This window comes from Molothrus ater, chromosome 15 (genome assembly GCF_012460135.2).
Source record: "Molothrus ater isolate BHLD 08-10-18 breed brown headed cowbird chromosome 15, BPBGC_Mater_1.1, whole genome shotgun sequence".
Taxonomy (NCBI): domain Eukaryota; kingdom Metazoa; phylum Chordata; class Aves; order Passeriformes; family Icteridae; genus Molothrus; species Molothrus ater.
In genome coordinates this window covers 16,212,908-16,231,730 of record NC_050492.2, presented here as the reverse complement: position 1 = coordinate 16,231,730, position 18,823 = coordinate 16,212,908, and the positions used below count along the sequence as shown (strand labels likewise).

At 46.1% G+C, this 18,823-nt stretch overlaps 2 protein-coding genes across 2 annotated transcripts; both read left to right on the top strand.

Moving 5' to 3' along the window:
* Positions 1 to 813: 813 nt before the first annotated feature.
* Positions 814 to 5,761, top strand: RPL26L1 (ribosomal protein L26 like 1). Its single transcript, XM_036391830.2, has 4 exons — positions 814 to 866; positions 1,672 to 1,844; positions 3,314 to 3,454; positions 5,590 to 5,761. Exons 2-4 carry the CDS (start codon positions 1,677 to 1,679, stop codon positions 5,716 to 5,718), a joined length of 438 nt encoding a protein of 145 aa, XP_036247723.1. The 5' UTR covers positions 814 to 866; positions 1,672 to 1,676; the 3' UTR covers positions 5,719 to 5,761.
* A 1,179-nt stretch (positions 5,762 to 6,940) lies between these two features.
* ATP6V0E1 (ATPase H+ transporting V0 subunit e1) lies at positions 6,941 to 17,783 on the top strand. Its single transcript, XM_036391429.1, has 4 exons — positions 6,941 to 7,070; positions 8,738 to 8,785; positions 13,764 to 13,890; positions 16,447 to 17,783. The coding sequence occupies exons 1-3, from the start codon at positions 6,967 to 6,969 to the stop codon at positions 13,855 to 13,857; spliced, it is 246 nt and encodes an 81-aa protein (XP_036247322.1). The 5' UTR covers positions 6,941 to 6,966; the 3' UTR covers positions 13,858 to 13,890; positions 16,447 to 17,783.
* The last annotated feature ends 1,040 nt before the right edge of the window (positions 17,784 to 18,823 follow it).

The window sequence follows — 18,823 nt, the reverse complement described above, 5'->3', positions numbered from 1 at the left end:
CTGGGGCAGAGGGACATGGGATCAGTGTCACTGGTGTCCCCTGGGGCTGAGGGACATGGGATCAGTGTCACTGGTGTCCCTTTGGGCACAGGGACATGGGATCAGTGTCACTGGGGTCCCTTGGGGCAGAGGGACATGGGATCAGTGTCACTGGTGTCCCCTGGGGCTGAGGGACATGGGATCAGTGTCACTGGTGTCCCTTTGGGCACAGGGACATGGGATCAGTGTCACTGGTGTCCCCTGGGGCTGAGGGACATGGGATCAGTGTCACTGGTGTCCCTTTGGGCAGAGGGACATGGGATCAGTGTCACTGGTGTCCCTTTGGGCACAGGGACATGGGATCAGTGTCACTGGGGTCCCTTTGGGCACAGGGACATGGGATCAGTGTCACTGGTGTCCCTTTGGGCAGAGGGACATGGGATCAGTGTCACTGGTGTCCCTTTGGGCACAGGGACATGGGATCAGTGTCACTGGGGTCCCTTGGGGCAGAGTCCTGGGTCTCGGTCTCACAGACATGTGCTCGGGTCTGTCCCTGCTCTATCCCGGTTCTATCCCTGCTCTATCCTGAGTCTATCCCGAGTCTATCCCGTGTCTATCCCGGCTCTATCCCCGCTCTATCCCGGCTCTATCCCCGCTCTATCCCGAGTCTATCCCGAGTCTATCCCCGCTCTATCCCGAGTCTATCCCGGCTCTATCCCGAGTCTATCCCGGCTCTATCCCGTGTCTATCCCGGCTCTGTCCTCGCTGCAGCGCTGCCCTCCGGCCGCCAGGGGGCGCGGCTCCGGGGCCGTGGCGGCGCAGGCGGAAGCGGAAGCAGAAGCGCCTCTGGCTCCTCTTCCGGGCGGGCGGCGCGGCGGCGGCAGGGGGTGAGACACCGGGAGCTGCCATCCGCGGCCATCGGGGCCATCCGCGGCCATCTCCGGCCGGCGGGGCCTCCGCGGGGCAGCGGCGGGGATCAGGAAGGAGTTCGGGTGGCCGGGAGCTCGCTCGGGTCTGCGGGACAGGGAGAGCTCGGGCTCCGGGGGGAGCTCGGTCTCCTCCGGCTGCGCTTCCCTGGTGCATTACGGAGTTAGCGCAGCCCAGCCCGCATGGGAGGTGCCAGGGTGTGCACTCAGAAACTCGGGAGTTGAGCAAAACTAGCCTTTAATTTAATTTATCTTTGATTTAATTTATCCTTTGCTGTCAGTATCAATGGTGCCCTGACAGGCAGTCCTGTAGCGCAGTTGTTAAAGTTTAGGAAAGGCCGGAATTATCTGGATTGCAGGTCTGTTACCTGCACGCTGTGGTGAGGAGCGTTACTGGAGGTGCTGGAGCAGTGCGGGCCCAGAATACACATTTTTATAGATTGGTGTAAATCTGTACCAATCTATAAAAGATGAGTGGTGTGACTGCAGGGCAGCATCCAGCTGTCCTGAGCGCTGGGAACAGGGAGCTTTGGAAGAACGGTCTGATGTGCACGTGTGTCAATCACAGGGTCGCTGTCAGTCAGAGCAGGGGCTTCAATTTACTTGCAGTCCGGGATATCAGGGTTTGTTGATCAGTAGTGGCATTAAAAACAGTTGAAATTGATTTTTATGCAGCAGGAGACGCGGTGGGCCTGGGTGATGAAGTGTAGTGTGCGTGCTGTGAGCACCTCTCCAACTGCTGTGGGGTTCGTTTTTTTTTGTGCAGCCAAAATGAAGTTCAACCCTTTTGTGACCTCGGACCGCAGCAAGAACCGCAAACGGCACTTCAATGCCCCCTCCCACATCCGCAGGAAAATCATGTCCTCGCCCCTGTCCAAGGAGCTGCGGCAGAAGTACAACGTGCGCTCCATGCCCATCCGCAAGGACGACGAGGTCCAGGTACTGCCCTGCCACACCTCAGCTTCTTCTGGGGGGTTTTCAGAGCTGGGAAGGGGCTGAGGGAGCTGAGAAGGGGCTCAGCCTGGAGAAAAGGAGGCTCAGGGGGGCCCCTGTGGCTCTGCACAACTCCTGACAGGAGGGGAGGAGGGGACAGCCGGGGGAACAGGGACAGGAGGAGAGGGAACGGCCTCAGGCTGGATCAGAGGAGGCTCAGGGTGGACATCAGCAGGGATCTCTCCATGGAAAGGGGGCTCAGGGTGGACATCAGCAGGGATCTCCCCATGGAAAGGGTGCTCAGGCCCTGGAACTGCCCAGGGAGGATTGGAGAGCCCATCCCTGGAGGTGGCACTCAGTGCTCCAGGGACAAGGTGGGGATGGGCCATAATTTGGGTTTGATGATCTTGGAAGTGTTTTTCAAGCCAGCTGATTCTGGGATTCTGTTTTCATGTGCAGCCTGTGGAAAAGGGAAGAATGAGACAAACTGATATTGGTGCTGGAGCTTTGCCTTCAGCATGGCAGAAATAATCCAAGTTAATCAAGTCACGACCTGGACTGCCAAGTGTTTGTTAAATTCATTTCATTTAAATTCATTTTAAATTCACTTCAGTGATAAGGATGATACAGGTGTGCTGGCAATTCTGCTGCACTTCAGCTACATGCATTGATCATTGTGCTGAACTGAAAACTTTCAACCATAAAGCACAAAGCAAAGAATTGTTTCTTTTTTGTAGGCTGTTTGCTGCCTGTGGCATTTAAAAGATTGGATTAGAAATGAGTCCAAGCTAAGTGGCTTTTTACATAAAGCACAATGATAGGTGAAAAATTAGGGTAAAAACTGTTAAAAATTGAAATCTGGCTGCATAGCTGCAGAGTGTGGTGGTGTTCACAGGGGTCCCAGGATGAGGGAAGAGATGAGAATCTTGACTCCATGATTCAGAAGGCTGATTTATTAGTTTATGATATATATTATATTAAAAGAAAATGATATAATAAAACTACACTAAAGAATAGAAGAAGGGGTTTCAGCAGAAGGCTAGCAAGGAGTAGTAAAGAATGATAATAAAATCTTGTGACTGACCGGAGTCTGAGCCAGCTGGGCTGTGATTGACCATTAATTAAAAACAACCACATGAGACCAATCCCAGATGCACTGTTCCATTCCACAGCAGCAGATAACCATTGTTTACATTTTGTTTCTGAGGCCTCTCAGCTTCTCAGGAGAGAAGATCCTAACCAAAGGATTTTTCATAAAATATGTCTGCCAACAGAGCTCTCCCATTAGGGTTTACTGCAAAGAAAATGGGGGAGAAGCACAATCCTGATCCATTAAATGCTCTGTGTTAGTAATGCTGAAATTGTCGGGTCACTCATGAGTTTGTGGATCCTTGGATCCTGTGCAGCTCAGCTGGTTTGTGGGATGGGCTGGCTGTTGAGGGCTGCTCCTGGAGCTGTGTGTGTGCTGTGTGCAGGTGGTGAGGGGACACTACAAGGGCCAGCAGATCGGGAAGGTGGTGCAGGTGTACAGGAAGAAATACGTGATCTACATCGAGCGCGTGCAGCGCGAGAAGGCCAACGGCACCACCGTGCACGTGGGCATCCACCCCAGCAAGGTACGGCCCCCTGGGGCTGCTCTGGGACTCCTGGGACTCGGTACCAAGTGGGGGGAACGCCCCTGGAAGCTGCTCCATCTGCACATCCCCAGCCTGTGCTTGGAAGCTCAATCGTTGTTTAGTTTTGCTTTTGTTTTTTGCCTTTGCTTTCACCCCACTCTGATTCAGGGGAAAACTACAGCTAAAAAAAATTTAAATGTTAGTTTTACTACTAATTCTCATGTGAAAACAACTCTCCTACCTCTGCAGTGTTATTTTAATAAGGTTTATACTAAAACTATTTTAAATTTAACCATTTTCAAAAAATTAATTTCAGTCTGTTAATATAGTTTTAATAAGTGTAACATGCTGCACATCCCACTCTTAGCACTAAAATAAGAATAAAATCTCAGTCTTTGTTCCAGAACATACAGAAAAGTGCTTCTAGTAGGAATATATTAATCTGGGCATAGTTGTTACAAAATCTGTGAATGCAGAATGTTTGTCAGTATAAAAAGTAATCACTTGGTTTTGCTTCTGCCTCTTGCCCGATGGTCAATGTCAGTGCAGGCTGGGCTATAAACACAGGCTGGGGATTCTCAGATGGAGCAGCCCTGGAGAAGGATCTGGGGGTGCTGGTGGCCAAGAGCTGGACCTGGCCTGGCCCCCAGGAGCCCCCATGCCCTGGGCTGGTCCCCATGGGCAGCAGGAAGGGGCTGGGATTGGGCCCCCTCAGGTGAGACCCCAGCCCAGGCAGGACCTGGAGCTGCTGGAGAGATCCAGAGGAGGCACCAGGGGATCAGAGGGATGGAGCTGGGAGAGCTGGGGTTGTTCACATGGACAGGAGAAGCTTTGGGGTGACCTCAGTTGTAGGCCTCACAGTGCCTGAAGGAGCCAACAAGATGAAGAATTTTACAAGGGCCTGGAGGGACAGGACAAGGGGAATGGCTTCACCCTGACAGAGCAGATTAAGGTGGGATTTTGGGAAAAAATCCTTCCCTGTGAGGGTGGGCAGGCCCTGGCACAGGTGCCCAGAGCAGCTGTGGCTGCCCCTGGATCCTTGAGAGTGGCCCAGGCCAGGCTGGATGGAGCTTGGAGCCACCTGGGACAGTGGAAGGTGTCCCTGCCATGGCAGGGGTGGCACTGGATGAGCTTTGAGGTCCCTTCCCACTCAACCCATTGTGGGGTTCTGTGGATAACAAATGGAGATGTTGCCTCAAGGAAATGTTAGCGTGTCATGAGGAGAGATGTGAGTTGAAACCATGTTGGAGAGGCTTAAACAGACGCTCAGAATTGTGATTGCTCTTGCAGGCACTTGTGAACTGAATACTTCTGAACCTGGGTTTAGCCTGAGGTATTTAGAGCTGGTGAAAACCAGGCAAAGCCTGTTTAGATCATAACAGGAAACATTTCAAGCTAAACACAAGAACTTGCCAAAACCTGGTTTGAAGCAGATGAATTCAGTCTGCTTCAGCCTTGCCACGTGGGCACAAAGATGGAAGTGTTGGTGGAAAAAATCCAGTTGTACCAGGTTTTCTGGTGTAAATGGTTGGTGTGTTCAGCAGAGGGAGGGCAGAATTCTTCCAAAACATCACGACTTGTGTGCAGCAACAGCATCTAACTGACAAGGTGACATTGTGGTGGAGCCAGTGCTGAATAGCAGTGAGAGAAACAGAATTTTCTGCTGCTTCTTCACTCTGGGAAAATTTTCATTAATTGGGAACTAGACCTCAATAAAGCTTTGCATAAAGATTCTGGTTATTAATGCAGAGAGCAGGGCAATGTTTTGTTACAGACTTGCAGTGTGAACAGTTTGTACCTCTCCTGAGCAAAGAGGTGGCAATTACAACTGAGACCTAAATGCACAAGGAATTAAGGAGGAAGTGTGCATATATGGCATTTCTAGGACTTGATTGTTAGTTCTGTTTTACAGGTAGTGCTTTCAGTAACACCAGCAATTTCTTTGCCAGTTTGAGGAGGCAGGAGCAGGAATTGTTGGATAAATTCTTCCCTGGGGGGGTGATGAGGCAAAGGGTGCCTGGAGAAGGAAGTGTCCAGGGCCAGCTCTGACTGCTGCCTGTGTGCTGGTGCGATCAGCTGTGTGCTCAGGTGGGTTTAGGATGGGCAGGGAGGCTGAAGTGCTGTGCTCTGTGCAGGTGGTGATCACCAGGCTAAAGCTGGACAAGGACCGCAAGAAGATCCTGGAGCGCAAAGCCAAGTCCCGCCAGGTTGGCAAGGAGAAGGGCAAGTACAAGGAGGAGACCATCGAGAAGATGCAGGAATAGCTGCCTTCCTGATTAAAACCATTAAAAAACTGCTAAAATTCAACCTGTGGTGTGTCTTCTTTCAAAAATCTTCATGTGTCCTGCTCAGCATTTAAATATTCCTACTTGTCTCTTGACTTTGTAAAAAATACACTAAATTAAAAAGCTCTTTTTACGTTTTTTACTGTTAAGTAAAGCAGTTTAGAAATGCTTCAACTGACCTGAAAGAGCAGTGCAATCCTGAAACATCCATCTCAACAGTCTTGGTATTTCTGTCTCCTCATTAGATGTGTCCATGTTGGTTTTTTTTAATATTAACATGTTCATTCTGTGCACTGTATATATAATTAATTCATGTCTTATATTAATGAGGACAAAGGGGTTTATGAGCAGTGCTGATGGGGCAGAGCTGACTGGTTTGGAAGGGGTGGGGTGAAGCAGTCTCAGCGCTGCTGGTGGTGCTGTTTTGGATGAATTTCCTGTGAGGGGAGATCTTTCCTGGCACTTTGTACCTCCATAATTGAGAGCTGCTTGTTGAAAACAGCCCTGCAGTTCAGTGATTGACTGGCTCAGTGAATGGCCCTCTAATTGCTGCTGCAGAGGACAGGAATTCATCTGCCTGAACAACAATGGATGCTGGCAATCGAGGAAAATTGTTTTAGAAGCCATTCAGAGCCTGACACTGAGGCTGTGTTGGGTGGACTGGGGGTGGGTTTCTCTCATGAAGGCTCAGGGGTTTTGTCCCTCCAGCTCGTGCTGCTTAACACAAAATTCATCCCCTTGAGTGGGTGTTGGAGGAATTCTGTAAGGTTTGCTCATAACTGGGACCTTTCCAGGTACAGAGCTGCTCAGTGCGATCGTGTCCCAATTCCCTGAGGAGCTCAGAGCCGGCAGGAGCTTCGTGTCCGCTTACCTGGCAGCCTGTTTGGGATGGGGATCCCACGGCATTCCCGATCCCATGACGGTCCCGATCCCACAGCATTCCCGATCCCATTGCGGTCCCGATCCCACGGCATTCCCGATCCCATCGCAGCTCTGATCCCATCCCGACCCTTGTCCCCTTAGAGCCCCGATCCCATGACAGCCCCGATCCCACGGCATTCCCGATCCCATGACAGCCCCGCTCCCGTTGCACGTGCCCCGCGCGCTCCCGCGGCCCCATTGCTCCCTCACCGCGCGCTCCCGCCGGCCGCGCTGACGTGGCGTGCTCTGATTGGCGGGCGCCGCTCGGGGCGTGGCGGGAGGCCCCGCTCTCCTCAGAGCGCGGCCATGGCGTACGGCGGCCTGGCGGTGCCCATCATCGTCATGAGCGTGTTCTGGGGGGTGGTCGGCGGCGTCCTGCCCTGGCTCGTACCCAAGGGGCCGAACCGCGGGTGAGTGACCGGGGGACGGCGGGCGCCGGGCACCTTCCCTTCCGTCCCCCGCGGCTCTGGGCGGAGGCCCCGGCGGAGGCGGCCCCGGAGCCCTGAGGCGCCCCGAGGTTGCCGGGCCCGGGGCCGCCGCAGCCCCGCGGGCGCAGCGCTGGCGCAGCACGGACGGGCCCGGCCCGGCCGAGGGGCAGCGGAACAGCCGCCCCTGGGGCTGCCAGAGCCGGGCGCTGCCCCCGGGGACCCTGGCGGGTTTGGGTTTCCCCTGAGGCCCTGGCACAGGGTGCCCAGAGCAGCTGTGGCTGCCCCTGGATCCCTGAAATCCCAGGTTGGACACTGGGGCTTGGAGCCACCTGGGATAATAAAAGGTGTCCCTGCCCATGGCAGGGGGTGGAACGAGATGAGCTTTAAGGTCTTTTCCAACCCAAACCATTCTGCAAAACCTCTGCAGGCAGAACGTCCTGTGTCAAGGTGGCTCATTGTCAGGCGGTATTTGAGCAACAACTTCCTCTTTCTTTCCTTACTTGACCTTTCCTAACTTACTCCACCGTCCTCTGGTTCCACACTGGGTGGGACTGGAAAGGCTGCAGAGGTGGATTTCTGGGTTAAATGTGTGCTGGTGCCCTTGTAGCTGAGGACAGCAGCTGGGCTTCTAAGCTGAGGTTTTTCCTGCAGTGGTTGTGGCTGCTCAGATTAAAAAGCAGACAAGTTTTTGTCTTTCTCTTTTCTCTAGGAGATAATGGCTTCTTAATCTCTCTTCCTCTCTCTGACACTCCCTCTACTCCACAGGTACCAACTGTCTTTTCTCTCAGTTCTTTATCTAAACCCTCAATATTCCTCAAGCTCTGATATTTCCTGCCTCACTTTCAAAGCTGATGTGTGGTTCATGCCTGGAAACTTTCCTGTCCTTAGAAATACTTGGAGAAATGGCTTCCAGGCATGGAAGTGTGGGAATTCTGTGCCTCACCAACAAAAGTTACTGACCTCCCATGAGGTGTTGTTACTCAGTTGGGGGAGGAAATACATAGATGGAAATGCCTTTTTATAATTTTGAAATAAAAAAAACCACCTTGCCACCAAGCTCTATGAGCTGCAGAATATCTCATTTCCTCTCCTTCCATTTCAAATCCATCTGTGTGTGTATAGCTGCAGTTTTATCCTTTTCAATTTCAAGAGCTTGGTTCTTCCTTCTTTTCAGCTTTCCAGTGGTTTCTGACACAGCTGTATTTCACCAAGAAAAGAAAATTTTACCCTACAGCGTTGAGGTTTTATTTTGTATTCCTTTTGTAGACCCCTCATTCATCATAGAAAATTAAAAGCGACAATCTGACACTAAAACTTTCTTTAAGTAGAATTCTGCAAATGGAGAAAGCATTTCTTGTGTGCATCCAGCCTCAGTGTTTCACTAATGTGAAGGACACTGCATCAGATTTTGCTGCTGTTCGCAGTGATTTTGTTCAGTCCAGCTGTAGAGTGTTTGGCAGAGCTGTGTCAGTCCTGCAGATCTGAGCTCTGCAGTTCACTCAGCTGGAAGAAGCCAGAACATTCATGTTGAGTCATCTTTCATATGACCAAAGTTGAACTTGTCCTTGTTTGCTGTGGGGTTTTTCCCTGTGGGTCCTGTGGTCAGTCACAACACCACACCTGATCCCATTTCTCCTTCCTCTTGGCAGAGTTATCAACACCATGCTGGTGACCTGTGCTGTTTGCTGCTACCTGTTGTAAGTACAAACAATGTCCTGCCCACTCCTCTTGTAATCACAAGTTCCTTTTTTACAGCCTCAGAGCACTCAGAAGCTTTTTGAATGTGTCACAGAGATTTGGACCTGTTTTTTGACAGCTCTTGGAATTCTGAGTTCCAAAGACCTTCAGTGTGCTGAAGAAATTTTCCCATTGAAAATGCTGATTTAAAAGGAACCTGAATTCCTCCTCTGACACATGACTGTGAGCTATCCTTGCATGGACATGCTGTTCCTCCTCTCCAGTTCCCTGCCTCATTTGTTCACAAGTATAATAATTCTAAGATTTTCCTGATTCTTAGGCTTTTTTTGCCTTTTCCCTTTCCACTTCATATTTAATTCTGAGGTAATACTAACTCAAACCCACTGAACAGTTTTGCTTTTAAATTCCTTGAATATATTCTCAAAATCTGGTAGAGTGGTGGGTGGAAAAGCTGCTGCATGGTGGGTTTTTTAGTGAGACTTTGATATATTAAGACAATTTCTCTTTAAATGCACAGTGTATTTTGAGGCTGCCTCCTTTCTGTAGGAGATTCAGTAGCAATTACAGAGTGACTTGTTGAGAGCTCTTCATATAATGTTTTTTATCAGGATTTAAGCCAGCTGTAGCTGGAGACTGCAAGACAAAGCTTGCTTGTGTTTTTCTCTCCCTCTTTTAAAGACTGTGGAGACTGATCTTGTAAAAAACTGCTGTGCAGAAATAGCTTTGAAGGTATTTGTTATGGAGAGCAAAGTGGCAAAAGTCTGGTTTATCTTAAGGGTTAACTTGTTATAAAAATTATTATTTGGAGTTCCATTTGAACCTGAGTGGTATTTGTACTTTCTTGAACTATTTAGGCATGATTTATGCTATTCAAAGGAATTTAATATGAATATTTAGATAAATGCATCCCAATCTTCCATGTTCCAGGAGAGGCCTGTTGGGTTAGACAGTGGCACAGCTTACACAGGTTGGTTTAGGTTAATAGTGTGATACTCAGGGTTAATATCAGTTTACACTCTAGAAAATTTATTTCTATTCAAGAGTATTTGATATGTGAACTCCTAAGAATTCACTCTTGCTTAACTGTAAAAGTCCAGCAAACTTGGCTCTGTTTTGTATGCACAGAAGTTTTTAAATTTAAGTTTTGCTGAGTGGATATAGAAATTTGAGAATTTGTGCAAGCAGCCTGAATTTGGGGTTGAAATTTGGGAATCTCAGTGCTCTGAAGGTCTCCTTGCCCTGCACATGAAGTTTGTAGCAGCTCAGTCTCATAACAGGTCCCAAATGTTTGGCTAAGAAAGGACAATTTTTTGATGATTTTTACTGGGTTGCTGCATTTATGTTACAGTTACTTGGGTGGTTTTTAATTAGGAGAAGGGTTGAGCTTTGTTTTGATTTTATTTAAAGTTCTCACTTGGGTTTTTTCTACAGAAATTGTGTCCCACTCTTGTAAAACCCTTGAGGTTTGGTGTCTCTGTTGTTTGAAGGAGAGTTTTCCTTGAAGTGGAGGCTGTGTGGCATCTGCAGCATCCTCTGGATTGTGATGGGAAATGTATTTGTTGTAGAATTTCTTAACTTTGGGCTAAATTCTGTGAACTCTTCAAATGTGCAGTGGTCTGTGACTTGTAGGTTTAGTTGATTATTTTATCTAAACAGACCCATTATAAAGCCTGCTGTTATTACCATGTTTTATAAACTGCTCTTCTGTGTCCAGGGGTTCTTTGGTAATTTTGTGGGCTCTAACTTGTTTTCTGAAAGCCAAATTTCCTTTGGCTTTCTCCAGTTATATTTTGGGAGGAAAAAAAAAAAAAGCAGCAAAATCTTGGGATATTTTCAACCCTCCATAGTTGTACCCAACCACATAAATTGTATTTGTAGTGTCTGCTTGCCAGAATGCAACAAAAAGCAAATTTTTCTCATCATGTTCCAAGACAGAACTTGCCTCATCACAGAGTCTTTCATTTGTTATTTGCTCATTTATTCTGTATAAAATTGTAGAACAGCTCTGTTTGGAAAGGACCTCAGAAGATCTGGTCCAACCTTTTCCCTCTGTTTTATTCAAACATATGGAACTTTATTGTTCTTGCATTCTTTTCCTTTTGGGGGAGGAGGCACTGAAAACATTTAAGACCTTCATTTTAGATGGCTAAAGAAAGAGATTAATTTTTCATACCAGCCTTGAAAGAAGCCCAAAGAATTGTTCCTGAGATTTCTTCATTAGATCTGTTAGGATTAAAACAATTTCTGCTGTCCCAGCTATTTTTGTGTCCTTAGCAGTGGCTGGTGCTGTTCTGTGCTCCTCTGTACAGCTGTTTAGTCTCTGCTAGATCTGCTTTTATACTCTTTGAGTTACCTTTCCAGTTGAAAGTAGGGAAAAAACAATTTCCTGTCTTCATTAAACACCACTTGATTGATAAATTGATTTTCACTGAAATTAATTTGAAGTCAGTACATTTCAACTTAAAGCTGTTTCTTCTGTATTTCGATTTAGCAGTGATAATTTTGAATAACCATATTAATTACATGGGATCCATTTGGTTGTTCTGTGAAAGATATTTGCATCTAATTTGTGTACAGATCCTGTACCCAGCAGCCTTTTGAGGAATAAACCATTCTCAGGGACCTCATAAAATCTAAGGCAAAGTCCAAGGAGTTACTGCTGCAGAAATTAGAGGTTCCACCATATAGTGAGGTACTAAATCTATTTTGCTGTGCACAAAGCAGTTCCTGAACAGTGTCATCATGTCCTAACAGAGGACAGGGTGCTTGGAAAATCGTATTATTTGCTACTGATTCTAACAGGATTAAAATCTGGATGCCCGAATTGACATTTAAACAGAGATAGCAGGACCTTAATTTGTAACACGAGCACAGACAGATGGCACTTGTGGTGGGAAGACCTTTTAAAAAATCTCTCTGGTACAACAGAAGGGACTTTAATTTCCTTGTCTGAGCTGGATAATTAACAGTAACTGTTCTAAGTGGGATCTGGTAGAATTTAAGGACCTGTGGGTGGCTCGAATGCCATACCTGCTTTTAGCAGCTCTGGAACATTGCACCTTGGATACAGAGGTTTGTTTTACTCCGAATGCTGCACTTTGTTGTGTGTTGGCACACGCTGGATCGTTGCATAAAGCAGCATCACTTACCCAAACCATGGGCAAAGCTTTTTCATGCCTTACCTTGAATGCCAGGCAGTTCCTGACGAGTGCTTTAAATTCCTCATCCCTCGCCGGGCAGGGGCAGGATGTGCTGCTGCCCTAATGGCACCCCGGCTCCCAGCTCGGGTACCCAGCACGGCCCCAACAAATAAATGCCTTTGGAAACTTCCACGCTGCTTTTCCCTAAGCCTGCTCCCACAGGCTGAGCTTCTGAATGTGCTCCCAGCTCGTTTAATTCACAGTCCTGCTGGGCCTGAGCTCGGGAGGTGAGAGATTCGTGCAGGGAGTTCCTTCCTGCTCTGCGCTGACAAAAGGAATAATGTGCTTTAATGGGCTTTTAGTGTTCTACCCTCCTCCCACTTGTGTTACTTCAGGATGCTGGAGGCAGATGGCACAATGCTCTTTGGATCTGTCTGTTGGATCTGAAAAATTAACCCTCACTAAAGAAATCCCCTGATCATTTTAAGAGCTGCTTTTCCCTTAAGTAGATTTAACATCACGGTCTCAAAATACATTGTTGTCACTGCTTTGGACAGCAAAGTAGAAACGTGTCAGCCTAAAGGTTTTTGGCTGCTCTCAGTGGTGTCTTGCTGATGTTTTAATTCCTTTGTAGAGCCTGCTACGTGTTCCAAGGCTTGTGTGACTGATGGACTGCTGCAGGCTCAGCTCCTTGTTTTAGCTGGAGTTCTACCCCCTGCAAAACTGAAAGGGGCATTGCAAAGAAATATTGGTAAATTGGAAGAGGATTGATGTGTTTCCTTGAAGTCTGACCCACATCTTTGCCTTTTTGGCTGTTGCAGGCAGCCGACCTGCACTTGGTTTGCTGGTCAGAGCATCAAGGTTTGTGTGGAATTTTCCATGACTGCCTAAGCACTCTGATACATTTGTGGCAGCTCCCATTACAAAGCTGCTCTGCTTTTTCTCCTCCTTACAAAGCATTCTAGAAATAGCAGACAGATGAGCCAGTGTGTTCACTAAATGTGTTTATATAGTTAGTATTTAACATAGATTTAAATCCGTGGAAGCATCCATTGCTTTTTCTGATTCTTGTAACATTTACAAAGCAAATATATCTTTTAAGAGTGGAATATTTATTTCTGTTTAGTTTTCCTGGATATTTTCCACAAACTACATTCCTCTTGCTCTCAGTTCTGGCCATGGCTTCTGCAGTGTTAGTTTGTGCTCTGCTCCAGTGACAAGGCTGCTGTGCTGATCATCTGGGGTTTGTGTCATATTGGGGCTGTTTTTGTGGGGTACTTTTTTGATCTTTGTGTTCTTTTGTACCCTTTTGCTTCAGGTGCCTGTTTCTTGATCTCTGTGCCAGGTTTAAATTCACTTTGTTAAATCTCTGAAAAATATACCACATCTGCAAGGGCAGGTTGTTGTGCACTGAGAAGCAAATGAGAGAGAGGATGTTTCTCAGAGGTTGTTGTTTAAAGGATGCTTCAAAGGCACTGAAAAAAAGCTCTTGTCTCTTTCATGTTTTCATCTTCTGAGCCCCCAAATACCTGAGTTTCATGTGTCTCAAAACGCTTTTCTGTCAAAGAGAGGTGTGAGGGCAATGCTAGCAGGTGATTTTGTGTTGCTTTCAGTTGAACAGGACAATCTATTTCAGTTGCAGAATGATTTGGTGCCATAACTTCATTGCTGGTGGCTGGTCCTTGTGTTTGACCTTGAGTAGAATCTTTATTTGAACCTAGACCTTCCTAAAATAGCCTTTTCTTCTCTGATAGTCCTCGTGTTTGGACAACCTTCCATTGTCACAAGCTGTCCTTTGGCTGATTTGTGTCTCTTGGGTTGGGGGGTTCTCTTGCAGTTGGCTGATTGCAATTCTGGCTCAGCTCAACCCTCTCTTTGGGCCACAGTTAAGCAATGAAACAATCTGGTACCTCAGATACCACTGGCCTTGAGGATGTCTGTGCTGTGCTGCAGCTCATTGACAGGTGAGTATGAGCAGATTTATTGATGTATTTGGTGTGTTAAAGCTTCAGGAGTGATTGAATAGTAATGTGAGCAGTGTGCTCAGACCAGTGTAGCTCTTTGGTAGGAGGAATCTGTCTTTCTGTAGGCTGCAACAAAACATTTTGGATGTTAGTCTTGATTGGGTATGTGAAAAGCTTGAACTGAATTATTGACAGTCATTTTTCTTTCTATCCTGTCATACAGTGCTGTGTTCAGGGGTTTGTAAGGAGAACAAAACTTCCAAAAAAAGATACAATTGGACTAGGGTAACATAAGTGGATTTCCTAATCTTTACCAATTGTTAAACCTCTCCTCAAGCCTGCTACCATTTCATCTAAGGCCTGTCCTGATTTCCAAGGCAACACAGCATTGCTCTCATTCATCTGGGAAGTTGGAATGGGAGCTGCCATTAGAATGTTCTTTATCTCCTGAGCTCACAGCTTGATGGTTTATTTTGTTTTTAATGACAGCCTGTGTGCAGCTTTAATCCCAGCTGAGCCTGGTGGTTGCTATCAGGGCAGTGCTGCTGGAATGTGGTTCTTGCAGTTCCTGGGCTCTTTGACAGGGCCAGCACAAATAAAGTCTTGTACCAGAAGTACCTTAATGCTGTTGGGCTTGTTCAGGAGGGCAGCATTTGGAATTGAAGGTTCAAATGAAGGAAATGTGGAAACAAGCAGCCATGATTATAGTTTTTAAGCTGGTAACTGAATAATTAAACACATTTTTTGTTTGTCCTTGTACAACACAGTCCCAGCTCAGTGCAGCAGGCAGTGACAGCTGATGTTATAGCTCTGTTAAATGCTTTCTGTGAAGTGTCCTGCACATTTGCTCCCCAGTTTCATCCCAGTTTTGCTTCCTGTGAACTGGGATGTTGGCAGACTGGGCCTGTGTGTGTGTCTGCAGCTCCTTTTAAGCACCAAGCAGAAGCTGAAGGTAGACTTGGCCCTGCTTCAACGCCAGGCCTATAATTAGCTAAGTCAGTCAAGCAGAATTTCCTAGGAGCATTTTCACTGCTTGGGTGCTAACATATAATTAGTTAGCTAAAACAGAGAACAGTGTGTTTTGGTAATGGGCACAAAGATCCCTGAATCCCATAGGATGATTCAGTTGCCTGGGATCTGAAATTGGAGTTATCTGGACATAAAAATTGGGTTTCATGGTCTGTGTGTTGAAACCAGCAAGGAAAGGCAGGAGGTGAAACACAACCTCTGGACTTCTGCTAACAGAACCAGGCCCTTCCCCTCCATTCCAGTGAAGGATTTTCCAGAGAACTGGAATTAAATTTGTACCAAGGAGGAGAGGGACCTTGTGTGTTTGAAGCTGAGTGCAGAGTTTCTGAGGAGCTGTCATTTTTAAACTTATTAATGGAGCATTTCAGCCCTGCATAGCACATGCTGTTTTGTTACATGAAGGAGTTTGTTTTAACCTTCCATCTGATTTTATTGGCTTGGTTTTGGAATAAAATTAAGGTTGTTGTCTCTGAAAAGGAAAGGTTTAGAAAAGTAAAAGCATTTAGTAATCCTCAAATATCTGTTCTTTGTTGCTTGAAATGCGCTGTCCCAGGTCACAGCACTACAGAGTTGTTTGAGTGCTGTTGCAGGGCTGAGGTGCTCCATGTCCTGTCCTTGCTCCTGTGGAGTTTATGCCTGGATAGGAGCTGTGAGTGAGATTCCATCTGATAAGAGCTGGGATATCTCTCTGACACTGCATGGATTCCCATCAGTGCAGCAACCAGTTATTTCTGGGTTTTGAGCTGTGCTTTTCCAGCATTCAGGGGAGATGAACTATACTTGTTTCTGCCTCCTGTTCCTTTCAGTTGAGGTTTGGGTGGATTAGTATGGAAAATGCAAAGAAAATGAAGTGCTAACTCCCAAAGTGGAAAGATCCTTAAAAATAAAGATGATTAAAGCAAACCCATTTTACTTAACTGAGCAGCCTGAAAATGCTCCAGTGAGCTCCTCATGTTCTACTGAGGAACTCTGCAAATGCTGCCTTGATTGATCTGTGCCAAATTCCACAAGTTTGCTCTGTGTTTTCAGGCAGTCTCCCTCCCATCCAAGGGATGATTTTCTAGCAATTCACTTGATACATCCCCAAGTTAATGGCTTGGATGGCAGCGTGCAAGAGCACACAGAGCTCTGTAGCCATGGTAAATCCAGGCTGTGCACTCTTCCAAACTGTCATCCAACAGTGCCTTTTCTCCTTAGCTTGGTGAATTCACAGCCTGTGTTCTCAGAGCAGGAGCTGTCTTTGTGCAAGTGGAGAAGGGCTCTCATCCAGCTCACTGGGTGCTGTTACAGCAATGAAAACATTGGAGGGAAATAGTTGTTCTACCAGATTATAATGTAACTAAAACTGCTTGCAGAAACTTCAGAAATCAAACTGCCAAGAAAACATCCCCACAGATGAATTATCTCCAGTTCTTGACCATTGCTCAGTGCATTTGTGGAATGGAATTGGCTGTGCTTAACAGCCAGGCCTACAATTAGCAAACTGTCTCCATGGAAGGAATAATGAAGGTGCCTCTTGCTTTGCAGGTGCAGAAGAGATGAAAACTCCAGTGACCCAGAGGTGCCCTTTCTGTAGCTGGTTGGATACGAAGCCTGCAGTAATGCCTTAACCTTTCTCATGTTCTTCAAGTGGCTTCTTCAAAGTCCTGTGGTTTTTCTCCTATTCCATTTAACAGAGTGCCTAATGCAATTCATACTCCTCTTTGGTACTGTCAATTTTGACTGTTAACTCCAAATGTGATGAAAATTTCTATTTTTTACGGGTCATGGAATCACATTTCCTCTTCCCTTTATCTGTAATAACTCTTTATATTTGCAGGTCTTAGCTTGTCTGTCATTGTCCTGTTCAGCCCTGTTCTGTTTGCACTGGACAAAAATGTGTGCAATAAACTGTATGAGGAGAGGAGACACAGTGGTACCATGTGCTGATGGCAAATTTTTTTTTTTCCAAATTAATTGTATTCTTGAGAAATCTGGCCTTAAATTTCTCATGCCTGGAAATAAAACTAATCCTCTGCTTGATACAAAACGTTCTCGTGCCATGTTTAACTGTTATTTGTCTGTGGGTTTAATTGGATACTTGGAGTTGAGCTGAGGATATGTAGATGATGTGGATAAATTGTAATGAAGTTAAATAGTAGGAATAGATGGGGGATTGTTGCCTGTATTGAGACCTCTGGGGTAGATCTATAATAGGATTAAACTTGCAATTTAAAATTGCTGAAAGGTGCAGGAATAAGCAAATGCTTGGCTTGAGAGCCTCTTTTCCAGGAACTTCCCATTGTCTGAGTAGCAAAGGTAGCATGGTTAATTTGGATGAAACCTTCACTGTGATTTTGACAGGAGGCTGATTCAATCCCTGGCACCTTTGGAGGATATTGTAGGAGCAAATGGATTGAATTGAACAGCAAACATTGCAGTTGCTTTGTACTGACCTGACCCTTCATGTGGATTGCAGACCTGGGAAAGCACATGGCAATGTAAGCAAGAGGTTCCTGAGGCTCCTCAGTGTCAGCTGAGTCCGTGGCACTGGGATGGATCTGCTCGCTTGTTTGCTGAGGAGCAGCTTCCAAGGGTATAAATTCTGCTCCCTGAATGCTTCCTTACCTCATGCCCAGAGAAATTACAATTATTCCCTTTACTGTTATGCACAAGGACATAAGGGAATGGTTAATATTTTATTTGCTTTTCCCTCTTGGATAGCACCATTAACTGTTCAGTGGGACAGCACTCATTACTACACAGGAAATTCCAAGATCCTGACATGTAACTTGCAGTGATCCAAAACTGGACAGTGTGAATTGCAAAAGAAGGAAGAACGTGCCCGTTATTACAAATAAACATAGCAGCTGTTGGGACTGGAATAGTGGATTTTTTTTGTCATGTCACCTTCTAAGAGCTGTATTTTATCATGCAATATGTTGTACACTGTCATGTTACACAGTCTGTACCAAATAATTCCTAGGAAAATTGAAACCAAGTGATCATACAAAAACTTAAAGTTGTTGTTTGATTTTTGAAGTGAGTGGAGAATAAAATATGTTGTCATCGTTCGAGAGGAGGGACAGAAACACTCCAAGATATCGTTGACACATTTGAGATTTTGAAATATGTTGATCTGCTTGTCATATTTAGCCTGAAGTGAAATACCCCAAGAGAAAACACTCAGTGGCAAACAGTGCTGTTTATTGTGTTACCACTGTCTTTAACAAGCTTTCTGTTTTAGGTTCTAAGCTATCACTTGCTCTAGAAGAGAGAAGTAAAAGAGTTCCCATGGGTGTCTCACTGGTGCTGAATTGAATGGAAAGAGCTATTCTAAGCCAGGACAAAGAAGCCATAGAGCAATTCTCACCTAGATGCTTCCCAGAAAGGCATTCCCCAGATTTTCCAGAGTGGTTACCATTTCCTCTGAAGCAGGTGCCAGGTGGTAGATGACTGAAGAAGTGAAAGAATAATGTTTTGTGTGTGTTCTGCTGGATGTTGCATGGTGGTTGGGGAATCTTCTGCTCCTTGTGTGCCAGGAATTAACACTGCTTGGGATAATTTCCTTTTTTTTGCATGACTGCAGGAAATGAGAACAAAGAGATTCAGCCACTGCTGCTGAACAAACAATGCAGGTACCAGAGCATTTATCACTCATCCCTCTGTTGTCTGACAGCAGAAGAGAACACAGATTGTTCAAGTGTAAAAGAAAGAAGTTTGTGCTTGAAATTGAAAACGTTTGCCTGTGTTGAAAGATACTTGGGTAAAAAATGAGGAAGGTGAAGGAAGCTGACTCCACAGTCAAGTTGTGAAAACTTTCAAGTCATAAACTCTGGCAATGTATAGAGTGAGAATTCAGTTAGGGTCATTTCAAATGTTTGTAACTGCTTTTGTTCATATTGTTTAGGAAATGCAAATATCT